The 17083-nt window shown below is 44.4% G+C and overlaps 1 protein-coding gene across 1 annotated transcript in view; it reads left to right on the top strand.

Moving 5' to 3' along the window:
• The window catches only part of LOC136626723 (zinc finger protein 850-like), a 158991-nt gene that overhangs the window by 134413 nt on the left and 7495 nt on the right, over positions 1-17083 (top strand). The window contains exons 13-15 of the mRNA XM_066601730.1: positions 9881-9959; positions 11490-11567; positions 16620-16799. Coding sequence (XP_066457827.1) covers positions 9881-9959; positions 11490-11567; positions 16620-16799 — 337 coding nt within the window. The remainder of the gene's footprint in view (positions 1-9880; positions 9960-11489; positions 11568-16619; positions 16800-17083) is intronic.

Raw genomic sequence — 17083 nt, 5'->3', positions numbered from 1 at the left:
GCCAAAGAGAGCAAAAACAACCCGAAGCTATTTTTCAACTATATTAACAGCAAAAGGATTTGCAGGGAGAGCACTGGCCCTTTAAAAAATAATGCAGGAGAGATCATTGATGATGACGGAGGGAAAGCAAATCTACTAAACAGTTTCTTCTCAAGTGTATTCACAAACGAAAAGGAAATGCCACACGAGATGCAGGGGAATAAAATGAACCCATCACAAAATATCTCATACCTAACGCAGGAGGAGGTGCGGAAGCGACTAAAGAAGACTAAAATTGATAAATCGCCGGGCCCAGATGGATTACACCCAAGGATACTAAGGGAACTAAGTGACGAGATAGCTAGGCCGCTATATCTAATATTTCTAGACACTATTGGATTGGTGCATTGCCAACGTGGTTCCAATTTACAAAAAAGGGAGCAAAAGTGAGCCTGGTAACTACAGGCCAGTAAGTCTCACTTCAGTAACGGGAAAAATTTTCGAAGGGATTCTGAGAGACGCCATCGATGAGTACCTCAAGGAGAACAAGGGAATAACTCCTCACCAGCATGGATTCATGAAGGGTCACTCATGTCAGACAAATCTGATCAGTTTCTACGATGAAGTAAGCTCTAAGCTGGACCAGGGAGAATCTATTGATCTCGTATATCTGGACTTCTCTAAAGCCTTTGACACCGTGCCACATAATAGGCTAATATACAAAATGAGGCAGCTCAGACTGGGCGAAAACGTGTGTAAATGGGTAAAAAATTGGCTCAGAGATAGAAAGCAGAGGGTGGTAATAAATTGTTCGTACTCTGATTGGACCACCGTTGCTAGTGAGGTGCCACAGGGTTCAGTATTAGGCCCCACTCTGTTCAACATATTTATCAATGACCTGATAGAGGGGCTGCACAGCAAAATATCAATATTTGCAGATGACACAAAATTATACAATATAATTAAGGCAACGGAGGACAATGTGCGGCTACAAACGGACCTGGATAAGCCGGGGGCTTGGGCAGGCAAATGGCAAATGAAATTCAATATTGAAAAATGTAAGGTCATGCACATGGGCAGGAGAAACGGATGTCACCAATATTCACTTAATGGGGTACTGCTGGAAAAAGTGATATGGAAAAGGATCTGGGGGTACTAGTGGATTGTAGACTGAACTTGAGTAACCAATGCCAGTCAGCTGCTGCAAAGGCAAATAAAGTCTTGGGGTGCATTAAAAGAGGTATAGGGGCGAGAACATTATTCTTCCACTATATAAGGCACTTGTCAGGCCTCACATGGAATACTGCGCACAGTTCTGGTCACCGGTGCTCAGGAAAGATGTCACAGTACTTGAGGGGATTCAAAGAAGGGCAACTAAACTAATACATGGAATGACGGGACTGGAATACCCAGAGAGGCTATCCAAATTGGGATTATTTACCCTGGAAAAAAGACGGCTAAGAGGTGATCAAATAACCATGTATAAATACATAAGGGGACAATACAAGGATCTCTCCCAGGATCTGTTTATACCCAGGACTACGACGGTAACAAGAGGACATCCGCTACGATTAGAGGAAAGTAAGTTTCATCACCAACATAGAAGGGGATTCTTTACTGTAAGAGCAGTTAGACTGTGGAACTCTCTGCCTGAGGATGTGGTGATGGCAAAATCCATAGAGGAGTTTAAAAGGGGACTTGATGTCTTTCTGGAGAGGAAGGATATTATAGGTTATAAATCTTAGGTTAAGTGTCAATCTGGGTATACAGACTGGTAGGAACTATTAGGGGTTGATCCAGGGAACAGTCCGATTGCCATTAGGGAGTCGGGAAGGAATTTTTTCCCCAAAAGGGCTAATTGGCTTCTGCCCTTGGGGTTTTTTGCCTTTTTCTGGATCAACACAGGAGGATAGACAGGCTGGACTAGATGGACATTGTCTTCATTCAGCCTTACGAACTATGTTACTATGTTACCTTGTGTGCCCTCACACATCCACTGGTCCCAACACCTCCTAACAGTCTGGTCAGATGCTCCTCTCTACTGGTGGTCTGTAGGGGGCGTCCTTAGTGCAGTCGCCTTGTGTGCCCTCACACATCCACTGTTCGAACAACTCCTAACAGTTTGTTCAGAACGTCCGGTGGGGGAATATTCATCGATACGACCATGCAGCTTCTCACAATAATGCGCCCCTCTCAGACTCTGGTAACAGGGTGAAATCTCTTCTCTGCGTCCTAGAAGCGTCTAGTGGTCAACAAGCTCTACAAGTGGAAGAGGTCTTATAGGCCAAGGGGGGGGGGACCACTTGTAGGGTCTCAGTTGACAAGATTTTACAAAAAGTGTATAAGGCCCCCTGCATGTACATCACACACAGTTGACTCCGCTCTCCCGTCTCAAAGACGCTTTGCTCCGCTCCTCCGTCTCGCACACGCTCGGCTCCGCTCCTCCGTCTCGCACACGCTCGGCTCCGCTCCTCCGTCTCGCACACGCTCGGCTCCGCTCCTCCGTCTCGCACACGCTCGGCTCCGCTCCTCCGTCTCGCACACGCTCGGCTCCGCTCCTCCGTCTCGCACACGCTCGGCTCCGCACCTCCGTCTCGCACACGCTCGGCTCCGCTCCTCCGTCTCGCACACGCTCGGCTCCGCTCCTCCGTCTCGCACACGCTCGGCTCCGCACCTCCGTCTCGCACACGCTCGGCTCCGCTCCTCCGTCTCGCACAGACTCGGCTCTGCTCCATCCACTCTCTGAATACATCCTCACACAGCAGAGTCCTGCATCCACTGAGCGGAGAGGCCTGGTCATGTGACCCCTGGTCTCCTCCCACACTGTGATCACATGACGGTGACATCATCACAGGTCCTGTAAGCACAGAACAACCCCACGGCTCCTGTCCGGCTGCAGGTGGAGGTATGTGGGGGTCACAGCTTCCCCTTGTGGAGACACTGGGGAGGTGCAGGAGATTAGCGGCCATGTAATGCTCCTCTGGGGAGTCTGGGATGTACATAGGAGATGGTACAAGGCCTCTGCAGCGCCCCCTATTGGCAGGCAGTGTCCGGCCTTATAACAGGCCTGTAACATGACTGGTAATAAAGCGTCTGCAGACCGGCTCTTCAGGGACGGCGACCCCTCTTTGGGGTACAGGTGGGCTCCAACACAGAGCAGTGGTGTCTATGGGAAGCTTACATGTCGTTGTGTGTTGCATTCACTCCGTCAGGCACAGTAAGGCGTCTGCGTCAGCCTGTAATTTCGCTTAGTTTGTGCTGCGGATGGACCCAATTTTCCCTCCACTTGCGGAAACCAATTGTGTACCATGTTTTTCCATGGCATGTTGTGGACAGCAGTCGCAGTGGAACCACACGGCGAAGTCAGCCGTGTATTCTGTAATGTACATGCGCCCGTGTGTAGGCGGCCTTAAAGAGGAGAAATACCTGCAATACGTGAGGAGCGAACACAGAAATAGAAGGGGAAGAAAAACTAAAGGGGATCAACGAGAGTCATAATACAATACAAAATCCTCATAGAATATCTATTCTACCACCATCACCACTATCCAATGTAACCTGGTACTATTATACCACTACCGTCACCACTATCCTATGTAACCTGGTGCTATTCTACCACTACCGTCACCACTATCCTATGTAACCTGGTACTATTCTATCACTACAGTCACCACTATCCTATGTAACCTGGTGCTATTCTACCACTACCGTCACCACTATCCTATGTAACCTGGTACTATTCTACCACTACCGTCACCACTATCCTATGTAACCCGTACTACTCTACCACTACCGTCACCACTATCCAATGTAACCTGGTACTATTCTACCACTACCGTCACCACTATCCAATGTAACCTGGTACTATTCTACCACTACAGTCACCACTATCCTATGTAACCCGGTGCTATTCTACCACTACCATCACCACTATCCTATGTAACCTGGTACTATTATACCACTACAGTCACCACTATCCTATGTAACCTGGTACTATTCTACCACTACAGTCACCACTATCCTATGTAACCTGGTGCTATTCTACCACTACAGTCACCACTATCCTATGTAACCTGGTGCTATACTACCACTACCGTCTCCACTATCCTATGTAACCTGGTACTATTCTACCACTACCGTCACCACTATCCTATGTAACCTGGTACTATTCTACCACTACAGTCACCACTATCCTATTTAACCTGGTACTATTCTACCACTACCCTCACCACTATCCTATGTAACCAGGTACTATTCTACCACTACTGTCACCACTATCCTATGTAACCAGGTACTATTCTACCACTACTGTCACCACTATCCTATGTAACCTGGTGCTATTCTACCACTACCGTCACCACTATCCTATGTAACCTGGTGCTATTCTACCACTACCGTCACCACTATCCTATGTAACCTGGTACTATTCTACCACTACCGTCACCACTATCCTATCTAACCTGGTGCTATTCTACCACTACCGTCACCACTATCCTATGTAACCTGGTGCTATTCTATCACTACTGTCACCACTATCCTATGTAACCTGGTGCTATTCTACCACTACTGTCACCACTATCCTATGTAACCTGGTACTATTCTACCACTACAGTCACCACTATCCTATGTAACCCGGTACTATTCTACCACTACCATAACCACTATCCTATGTAACCTGGTGCTATTCTACCACTACCGTCACCACTATCCTATGTAACCTGGTGCTATTCTATCACTACAGTCACCACTATCCTATGTAACCTGGTACTATTCTACCACTACCGTCACCACTATCCTATGTAACCTGGTGCTATTCTATCACTACTGTCACCACTATCCTATGTAACCTGGTACTATTCTACCACTACAGTCACCACTATCCTATGTAACCTGGTACTATTCTACCACTACAGTCACCACTATCCTATGTAACCTGGTGCTATACTACCACTACCGTCACCACTATCCTATGTAACCTGGTGCTATACTACCACTACCGTCACCACTATCCTACGTAACCTGGTACTATTCTACCACCGTCACCACTATCCTATGTAACCTGGTACTATTCTACCACCGTCACCACTATCCTATGTAACCTGGTGCTATTCTACCACTACCGTCACCACTATCCCATGTAACCTGGTACTATTATACCACTACCGTCACCACTATCCTATGTAATCTGGTACTATTCTACCACTACCGTCACCACTATCCTATGTAATCTGGTACTATTCTACCACTACCGTCACCACTATCCTATGTAACCTGGTGCTATTCTACCACTACCGTCACCACTATCCTATGTAACCTGGTACTATTCTACCACTACCGTCACCACTATCCTATGTAACCTGGTACTATTCTACCACTACAGTCACCACTATCCTATGTAACCTGGTACTATTCTACCACTACCGTCACCACTATCCTATGTAATCTGGTACTATTCTACCACTACCGTCACCACTATCCTATGTAATCTGGTACTATTCTACCACTACCGTCACCACTATCCTATGTAACCTGGTGCTATTCTACCACTACCGTCACCACTATCCTATGTAACCTGGTACTATTCTACCACTACCGTCACCACTATCCTATGTAACCTGGTACTATTCTACCACTACAGTCACCACTATCCTATGTAACCTGGTACTATTCTACCACTACCGTCACCACTATCCTATGTAACCCGGTACTATTCTACCACTACCATCACCACTATCCTATGTAACCTGGTGCTATTCTACCACTACCGTCACCACTATCCTATGTAACCTGGTGCTATTCTATCACTACAGTCACCACTATCCTATGTAACCTGGTGCTATTCTATCACTACAGTCACCACTATCCTATGTAACCTGGTACTATTCTACCACTACCGTCACCACTATCCTATGTAACCTGGTGCTATTCTACCACTACCATCACCACTATCCTATGTAACCTGGTACTATTCTACCACTACCGTCACCACTATCCTATGTAACCTGGTGCTATTCTACCACTACCGTCACCACTATCCTATGTAACCTGGCACTATTCTACCACTACCGTCACCACTATCCTATGTAACCTGGTGCTATTCTACCACTACCATCACCACTATCCTATGTAACCTGGTACTATTCTACCACTACCGTCACCACTATCCTATGTAACCTGGTACTATTCTACCACTACAGTCACCACTATCCTATGTAACCTGGTACTATTCTACCACTACAGTCACCACTATCCTATGTAACCTGGTACTATTCTACCACTACCCTCACCACTATCCTATGTAACCAGGTACTATTCTACCACTACTGTCACCACTATCCTATGTAACCAGGTACTATTCTACCACTACTGTCACCACTATCCTATGTAACCTGGTGCTATTCTACCACTACCGTCACCACTATCCTATGTAACCTGGTGCTATTCTACCACTACCGTCACCACTATCCTATGTAACCTGGTACTATTCTACCACTACCGTCACCACTATCCTATCTAACCTGGTGCTATTCTACCACTACCGTCACCACTATCCTATGTAACCTGGTGCTATTCTATCACTACTGTCACCACTATCCTATGTAACCTGGTGCTATTCTACCACTACCGTCACCACTATCCTATGTAACCTGGTACTATTCTACCACTACCGTCACCACTATCCTATGTAACCTGGTACTATTCTACCACTACAGTCACCACTATCCTATGTAACCCGGTACTATTCTACCACTACCATAACCACTATCCTATGTAACCTGGTGCTATTCTACCACTACCGTCACCACTATCCTATGTAACCTGGTGCTATTCTATCACTACAGTCACCACTATCCTATGTAACCTGGTACTATTCTACCACTACAGTCACCACTATCCTATGTAACCTGGTACTATTCTACCACTACAGTCACCACTATCCTATGTAACCTGGTGCTATACTACCACTACCGTCACTACTATCCTATGTAACCTGGTGCTATACTACCACTACCGTCACCACTATCCTATGTAACCTGGTACTATTCTACCACTGTCACCACTATCCTATGTAACCTGGTACTATTCTACCACCGTCACCACTATCCTATGTAACCTGGTGCTTTTCTACCACTACCGTCACCACTATCCCATGAAACCTGATACTATTATACCACTACCGTCACCACTATCCTATGTAATCTGGTACTATTCTACCACTACCGTCACCACTATCCTATGTAATCTGGTACTATTCTACCACTACCGTCACCACTATCCTATGTAACCAGGTACTATTCTACCACTACAATCACCACTATCCTATGTAACCTGGTACTATTCTACCACTACAGTCACCACTATCCTATGTAACCTGGTACTATTCTACCACTACCGTCACCACTATCCTATGTAACCTGGTACTATTCTACCACTACAGTCACCACTATCTTATGTAACCCGCTACTATTCTACCACTACCATCACCACTATCCTATGTAACCTGGTGCTATTCTACCACTACCGTCACCACTATCCTATGTAACCTGGTGCTATTCTATCACTACAGTCACCACTATCCTATGTAACCTGGTACTATTCTACCACTACCGTCACCACTATCCTATGTAACCTGGTGCTATTCTATCACTACAGTCACCACTATCCTATGTAACCTGGTACTATTCTACCACTACCGTCACCACTATCCTATGTAACCTGGTGCTATTCTACCACTACCATCACCACTATCCTATGTAACCTGGTGCTATTCTACCACTACCATCACCACTATCCTATGTAACCTGGTACTATTCTACCACTACCGTCACCACTATCCTATGTAACCTGGTGCTATTCTACCACTACCGTCACCACTATCCTATGTAACCTGGCACTATTCTACCACTACCGTCACCACTATCCTATGTAACCTGGTGCTATTCTACCACTACCATCACCACTATCCTATGTAACCTGGTACTATTCTACCACTACCGTCACCACTATCCTATGTAACCTGGTACTATTCTACCACTACAGTCACCACTATCCTATGTAACCTGGTACTATTCTACCACTACAGTCACCACTATCCTATGTAACCTGGTGCTATACTACCACTACCGTCACCACTATCCTATGTAACCTGGTGCTATACTACCACTACCGTCACCACTATCCTATGTAACCTGGTACTATTCTACCACCGTCACCACTATCCTATGTAACCTGGTGCTATTCTACCACTACCGTCACCACTATCCCATGTAACCTGGTACTATTCTACCACTACCGTCACCACTATCCTATGTAATCTGGTACTATTCTACCACTACCGTCACCACTATCCTATGTAACCTGGTACTATTCTACCACTACCGTCACCACTATCCTATGTAACCTGGTGCTATTCTACCACTACCATCACCACTATCCTATGTAACCTGGTACTATTCTAACACTACTTTCACCACTATCCTATGTAACCTGGTACTATTCTACCAATACAGTCACTACTTTCCTATGTAACCTGGTACTATTCTAACACTACCGTCACCGTTACGGGACACCAAACAGCTCCAATGATCCATGCGGCTTATCTGATATGTTGCTGCCGGGTGTCGGCTGTAAGAAACAGAGGGGCAGCCATGATGCTTGGAGGGAGATTGCTGCACAATCTCCCTTCATACATGTCCTGCAGCTGCAGGCTGTTAAAAGGCATATAGGCGTTCACCAAGCGGTTAGAAGTAAAGTTTCCATTAAAGCGAATGGTTATACTGTGTTACAACCCCAGTCACAATCCATGGACCGGTGTGGTAATATTCTTAGAATAAAGCAGCAACATTTTTCTAATCCTAAACAATGAAAATAAGTGAACAGTTACTCAGAATGAATTTCCCTGCAAAGTCTCTGACTAATACAAGCAACATCTGCCTCTGTTTTATGCAGAATTTGCTACAGATTCCTAAGTGATTTCACTGCACACATCAAAGGGACTGAAAACAACAAGGAGGATTTTAAATCCATAGCTCAGTTAGGGCTCCTGTCCACGGGCGAATTTCCATTGCGTTCCCCGCGGCGATAATCCGACCACGGGGAATGCAGTGAACGCTCTTCAAAGCGTGCACAAGCGGAGAATCATATCGATTCTCCGCTCTCGGCCGGCAAATCGCAGCATGCTGCGAATTGCTGCGATTCTCCGTGGTGAGCCTTTCTGTCAGATAGGCTCACAGTGGAGATTCGATTGCCGGCTGCTGCTCCTGGGTGGTGGGATTTCGCAACGCCTGTTGACAGGCAGCCTAGCAGATTTTTTCCTGCAGCGTGTGCATGAGATTTGTTAAAATTATTATTACTTTGTTGGAAATTTTCTGCTCACATTTATGTGGCAGAAAATTGACAACATATTTTCTGTGTGTGAACATAACTTAAGTAAACTTGTGTCTCCAGAAGTGGTGAGATGGGTACAAATTGTCCTCCACCCTTTTTTATTGGCTCTATACAGAATGTTGCTCTTTGCATCCTGACTACCCTTTATTGTTGAAGCTCCAAGATGATCCGTCTTTATTATTATCTCTTGTGATCCCAGGTGAGAGGACTTGGGAAGTCACAAAGCTCTAGCAACCCTTGATTATTTGTAGTGGTCTTGTGAAGTTGTGACATTCTTTGACATCTAACTTTGAGGAAAAAGTTTGATTAACTATTAAACTCCTTTTCCAACTTGTACAAAAAGAGAGAACAGAACATCTGCACTTCATCATCTCCTTACAAATTTATTTCCAGAAATTGTATTTTTACATGGAATTTTGTATGATTTAACATCAACTTTACATGTGTTCTACCCATTCAGGATCCTCAGCTGATATCTTCCATGTGACATAATTGTCTTGATCAACCCTTCAAGTATGGATAGGAAGAGGGACAAGATGGCGGAGAGTATATTCACCCTCACCCTAGAGATACTCTTCCAGCTTACAGGAAAGGTAAGAGATTCTGGGGATAATGTCATGTTACGCCATTCTTATGTATGTCAGTTTCTATTAATGGAGGAATATTTCAGGAGACTAAGACTGAAAGAGTTCTTCCATAACAAAGCTGACTGGCTACGTCGATAGTGCTATCAGCAAAGATTTGGATTTCTAGACCATGGAGGTAATTGCTTATATGATGGGCTGCTTGCTACAGACGGGTTGCACCTTACAAAAACAGGTAAGAATATATTTGGTGGGCGTCTTGCTTTACTCATTAGGAAAGCTTTAAACTAGAACAATATGGGAAGGGAAGTGAAAGGCCAGGTAAAAATATACAGCTAATTAATACATTTGAAAACCTCGCTATTAGAAGTGGAAAGAAAGAACAAAGACAAAACATTCTGAAGGAAAGTAGAGGAACAAGAGACACCGATCACAAACTAAAATGTTTTTTACAAATGCACAGAGCATGGGAAACAAACAAAGAGAATTAGAGCTCCTAAAACAGGAAAAGAAATATGATGTCATAGGCATCACAGAAACCTGGAGGAATGATGCGCATGATTGGAATACAAGGCTTGAAGGATACAACTTATTTATAAGAAACAGACCTAAAAAAAAGGAGGGGAGGTATTGCGTTGTATGTTAGGAAAACAATCATCTCCCCATGGGAGTTCTGTAGAAACTGTTTGGGTAAGAATACAAGGAGAGAACAACAAAAAGGACACAATTGTAGCAGAAGATATTGATGAACTCTTTCTATATCAGATGACCAAGCTCTCAAAAAGCACAACATAGTGATCATGGAAGATTTTAACTATCCAGACATTTGTTGTGAATCTCTCTCAGTTAAAAGTAATGGATCCAACAATTTCCTATCTGCTCTTGCTGACAACTGTTAGGACTGGCAGGGGCAGATGGACAGGGGATTCCTACGCCAGCTCTCTCCCATGTCCCTACCTACTTGCCCCCCTGGGCTAGGCTGCAGGGCGACCACTGGGCTACGGTCCCTGTGCTGCACTAGTGACTGGGACCCCAAGGAAGGAGGGACAGTGAGACCGGTATGTGAGCACCGAGTAGCTGACTGAAAGCAACAAATGAACAGACCAGAGAGTAGTTGAGAAACAAGCAGGGTCAGACCGAAAGACACGTGCGGAGTACAGGAGGACAAAACAGAGACAGAGTCAAATGAAAGGCCGAAGTCAAAACACAGACGTCAGGTCGATAATTGCAGGTGTAAGCAGAGAAGTCAAACCAAACACTGGCAACCAGAGTCTGGGCCAGCAAGATGTAAATGCAGAACTCCCCACCCAGAGGGATGGGTTGAAGTCACATGACGACCAGGGGGAATCAAAGCTGCCTCCCCCTGGCAGCGCGCGGGACGCACCGCCGGCCACCGCGACCAACCACTATAGTGGGGGAACCCCAGACAGAGCCACCATCCCGGGCCCCTGCAGCACCAGGACGACCATCCCGCACCAAACGGACCCCGGCGCCCCTAGCGGTAACCTTATATCTATCAACAACTTTATCTTCCAAAAGGTAGAAGAGAAAACAAGGGGATCTGCCATCTTGGACCTAATTCTTACCAACAGGGAGGAAATGGTTGAGAAAGTAAAGGTGGGTTGGACGTTAGGAGGCAGTGATCATGCTATTCTTGAATTTTGGATAAAAAAGGGAGGAAGACCTGAGAAAACTCAGACCTCAAGGTTGGATTTCAGAAAGGCAGATTTTAATGAACTCAGAAAGAGTATAGGAAGAATCCAATGGCTGGATGTTCTTAAGGACAGAAATGTCCAAGAAGGTTGGAAAAAAATGCGAAATGAGATTCTTGTTAACAATCTATAAAAGAAGGAAGAATGGGAAGCATTTAAAGAGACCAGAATGGATGAAGACAGAACTTGCACACATGTGAAAAAGCAAAAAAAAGTCAAAGATGCCATTGGATGCTTACAAGATGAAAATGGTGAATTAGTTAAGAATGAAGTTGAGAAGGCCGAACTTTTAAATTCCTATGTTGTATCTGTTTTCTCTCAGAAAGTAGATGGAACATCAACTGATCTTCCCTGTGCTGTTGCGGGAATAAAAGAATGCAGGCTACCTTTAAGCAGAGAGATGGTGAGGGAACACTTAGCTAACTTAAGTGAATTCAAGTCTCAAGGTCCAGATGAATTACATCTTAGGATACTAAAGGAAGCAGTGGAGGTAATTGCTGAACCACTCGCCATAATCTTTAAAGTTTCCCGGAGGATAGGAAAAGTCCCAGAAGATTGGAAAAGGGCAAACATTGTCCCTATTTTCAAAAAAGGAAAGAAAGTGGATCCAGGAAACTACAGGCCTGTGAGCCTGACTTCTATACCGGGAAAGATCTTTGAACAAATTATTAAACAGCATGTATGCAAGTACTTGAATAAAAAGGGAGTAATTAACCAGAGCCAGCATGGGTTTGTAACAAAAAAGTCATGCCAGATGAATCTAATCTCCTTCTATGACCGAATCACTGACTTGATTGATCAGGGAAATGCGGTGGACATAGTATATCTTGACTTTGGTAAAGCATTTGACAAAGTATTTCATACCATACTTATTGCAAAAATGACCAAATATGGGATTGACAAGGCAACTGTTAGGTGGATTTACAAGTGGTCATAAATGGCTGTGCATCCAAGTGGAAGAATGTATCAAGTGGGGTACTACAAGGCTATGTCCTAGGACCAGTGTTGTTCAACATTTTTATAAATGATGTGGAGGAGGCAATTGATGAGAAACTCATTAAATTTGCCAACGACACAAAGGTAGGAGGGATAGCCAACACTTGGTAAGAGAAAGAGAGTATTCAAAAAGATCTAGAAAAGCTTGAACAGTGGGTGGCAACTAACAGAATGGTATTTAACAAGGAGAAATGCAAAGTCCTACATCTGGGCAAGAAAAATAAAAAAGCACATAGAGAATGGGAGGAATTGGGCTAAGCAGCACATGTAAAAAAGACTTGGGTATACTAATAGATCATAGAATGAACATGAGTCAACAATGTGATGCAGCAGCCAAAAAGGCAAACACAATTCTAGAAGGTTTTAAGAGAAGCATAGAGTCTAGATCACATGAGGTAATTATTCCCCTCTACTCTTCCTTAGTCAGACTTCATCTGGAATACTGTGTCCAGTTCTGGGCACTCAACTTTAAAAAAGATATTAGACAAACTGGAACAAGTTAAGAGAAGAGTTACCAAGAATGTAAGCAGTCTGCAAATAATGTTCTATGAGGAACGGTTAAAGGATCTTGGAATGTTTAGCTTGCAAAAAAAGGCTGAGAGGAGACTTAATTGCTGTCTACAAATATTTGAATGTCTGTCACAGTGCAGAGGGATCAGCCCTATTCTCATTTGCATAAGGAAAGACTAGAAGCAATGGGATGAAACTGAAAGGGAGGAGACACAAATTAGATATTAGAAAAAGCTTTCTGACAGTAAGGGTGATCAATGAGTGGAACAGGTTACCACGGGAGGTGGTGAGTTACCCTTCAATTGAAGTGTTCAAACAAAGGCTGAACAAATATCTGGGATGATTTAGTGAATCCTGCACTGAGCAGGGGGTTGGACCAGATGAGCCTGGAGGTCCCTTCCAACTCTATCGTTCTATGATTCTATGAAAGAAGACACACGACTTTCAATCACCCAAACACAGGAGGAACGTGGGGCCAAGTAGAAGTCTGATTGGACTCCCCTTACTGGCCGCAATCCCACTTTGGACAAATATATAGACTCCTTTAGGCATGTGGTGCAATCTGCTATACTGGACGAGCAGAAAAAGGAAACATTTAATATCAATATGCAGGAAAGAATGGCCATTTATGTGCTTAAGAGCAACATGGAGATTATCATTAAGCCTGCAGATAAAGGTGGTGCTATAGTCCTCATGAACACATCAGACTACAAGAAAGAAGCAGACAGACAGCTGACAGACACCAGATACTACAACGAAATGGATCAAGACCTGACTCAAAAATATATGTGCAAGAATTGAGAAGAGTCGTCAGAAGCCTATCTTTGAGCTCCACAAAACCTTTGGACTTGATACCAGAGAACCCCAGGGCTAGAATATTCTACATGCTTCCAAAACTACAGAAAACTGGCAACCCAGGAAAACCAATTATCTCAGTTGTAGGAACCCTCACTTAAGGACATTCGGGATAGGTAGAAGGTGTCCTCAAACCACTGGTGAGAAATACAACCAGACACCACGGACCTACTGAACAAACTATCAACCATAGGTCCCCTCCCTGATGGTGCCATCCTGGCCACCATGGATGTGCATTCCTTGTATTCCAACATTCCACATGAAGATGGACTGACCATCTGCCAGGCACACGTTGAGGCCAATGGGGTTGCCTCTGAATCAGTGTTACAACTCACAAGATTCATCCTTGCGCGAAATTATTATTGGCAAAGAGATATTCCTGTAACTCATTGGAACTGCCATGGGCAGTAAAATGGCACTGCAATATACCAACCTTTTAATGGCAAAACTGGACAGTGACTTTCTGGCCTCCTGTTCCAGAAAACCATTGGTCTACTTTCGCTACATTGATGACAACATAATCATCTGGATCAACACCGAACAAGAACTAATAAATTTCCATGAAAGATTCAATGCATTTCACCCCACCATAAACCTGACATTAAGCTACTCCTATACCAAAATCAACTTTTTGGACACCAACATAAAAATTTCAAACAACTCAATACCGACATCCCTATATTGGAAATTGATTGATCGGCCCACATATCTCAGATGGGATAGCTTCCACCCTAAACACATCAAAAAGTCGATCGTTTACAGCCAGGCCATCAGATACAATTGGATCTGCTCCAACCCAACAGACAGAGAGGAATATCTATAACATCTTAAAAGGACATTTTTAATCAGGGCTACCATCCCACCTCAATTGATGACCAAATTAGCCAACAGGATACCCAGAAATGAACTACTCCAATACACAGAGAAGGAAGGAAATGGTCGTGTACCTCTAGTAGTGACCTACAATTCACAGCTAGAGATGCTAAAGAAAACGGCAAAGAAACTCCATCATACTTACTCAAGGATGACCGTCTGAAAACCATATCCCCGGCCCCATCCCTTCTGTGTTACAGGCAACCCCCAAATTTGGGGAACTTTATAATCAGGAGTGCAATGCCCTCTGACACACAAAAAGGAACTTATCCCTGCAATGTAAGGAGCTGTAAGACCTGCTCATACATACAGATCGTGGACAGGAAACAAATCCCCAACACACAACGGGACTATATGATCCTGGGGACATTCACATGTTCCACATCTGATGTTGTGTACCTGATCCTGTGTAGTAAATGGCCTTTTGGGGGCCTTTATGTTGGAGAAACAGGACAAAAACTGAAAGCGAGGATGAGATCTCATCACCACACAATTAAACAGAGAAAGACAGAATTACCTGTGGCCGAGCATTTTTTTAGTCACATACATGATGTAGAAGATACAAAGGTTTTGATACTGAAAGGCAATCTAAAGTCACAAAGCCATAGAAGACTTTGGGAATATAAATTTATAGCAACTTTTGACTCTTTCAATGGAGGGCTTAATTCATGAGGATTTATGCGTGACTGGGAAGTATTAGAAATCTATAGCACAGATAACACTGCTGGCCTGGTTACCCTCCCAACACTGATTCAGGGACCATAAAACCTTCACTCCCTTATCAGTGGCTATTTAAAGATGTTTGTATTTCTGTTGTACTATTCTTTTAAGTGCAAATTATTCACATCCATGTCCCCGCCTTGTCATAAGTATGTGTGTATAAATATGCATGTCTCTTTGAATGTATTTCATTTAAGCCTAAAGCAGAACCCTACGTAGATTCAAAAGCTCACATTACTATCATGTATTTTTGTTAGCCATTAAAAGGTATCATATCTACAAGATTACTTGGTTTCTCTCACTGGGAACAATCACATTTTGCTTTAGTGGATAACACAGTACCAAACTATTTTCGTTAGTATCTAATCACATCTGTGTTATAGCATTTGTAGCTGATTCCATCATAAACACTGGAAAAAATTTTGCAGCCTGCTGCATTGTTTTCTGTGGAAAAAACAGACCCCCTGACTGTAAACTGATGGACCTATTATAAGGCAAGACGTTTTACCATTTGCCATTGATGACTGTCATGCAACAGATCCAGCAATCTGTCAGTTTGTTCTTCTGCTTCTATGATAGAGGAGGACAATGTAAATTTATTAACACAGATGTGAAGGGTGCCTATTAAAGATGAGCGAACATGTTCGGCTCCGCCCCTTTTCGCCCGAACACCGAACTTTGCGAGCAATTCCGTGCTCGGGCGAAAAAAGTTCGGGGGTCGCCGTGGCAGCGCGGGGGGGTGCGGCGGGGAGTGGGGGGGGGAGAGGGAGAGAGAGAGGGCTCCCCCCTGTTCCCCGCTGCTGCCGCCCGCGCCTCTCCCCGCCCCCCGGCGCCCCCCGAATCTTTACGCGCGGACACTGAAGTCCTCGGTAAAGCCGGTGTCCGGGTGCGTAAGTGTTCGTTAAGAACACGTTCGCTCATCTCTAGTGCCTATATAACTTTTGGACCAAAGATGTGGGAATGTCTGCAGTGAATATTTATGGATGTGTCTCCCCATAAACAGGATTACACAGTAGTGAAGAAGACCTCTAATGATAGCTGTCAGGCCCCGGTGTCTGATGGATGGGGAAGGCCCCTGAGTCCAATCACAGGGCTTCCACCTCACCCTCTGATACTGGAGGAGATCAATGAGCAGAAGATCCTAGAACTCACCAACAAGATGATTGAGCTGCTGACTGGAGAGGTGACGCTGCTGGGAATACTGGGAGATTATACAGTAACGCTATGGCGGTATAACGTGTCTGGGTGATGACGATATCATTGTGTTGTCAGGTTCCTATAAGGTGTCAGGACATCACTGTCTATTTCTCCATGGAGGAGTGGGAATATTTAGAAGTACACAAGGATCTGTACAAGGACATCATGATGGAGGACCACCAGCCCCCCCCATCACCAGGTAATAGACAGGACTATATCCACACGACCTTTATTATTTGTATGTAGAGAATAAATTCAGTGGCTGTGTTT

The sequence above is a fragment of the Eleutherodactylus coqui genome, chromosome 4, assembly GCF_035609145.1.
Source record: "Eleutherodactylus coqui strain aEleCoq1 chromosome 4, aEleCoq1.hap1, whole genome shotgun sequence".
Taxonomy (NCBI): Eukaryota; Metazoa; Chordata; class Amphibia; order Anura; family Eleutherodactylidae; genus Eleutherodactylus; species Eleutherodactylus coqui.
Note: the sequence above shows the minus strand (reverse complement) of the source record. Positions and strands in the feature narration are given on the sequence as shown.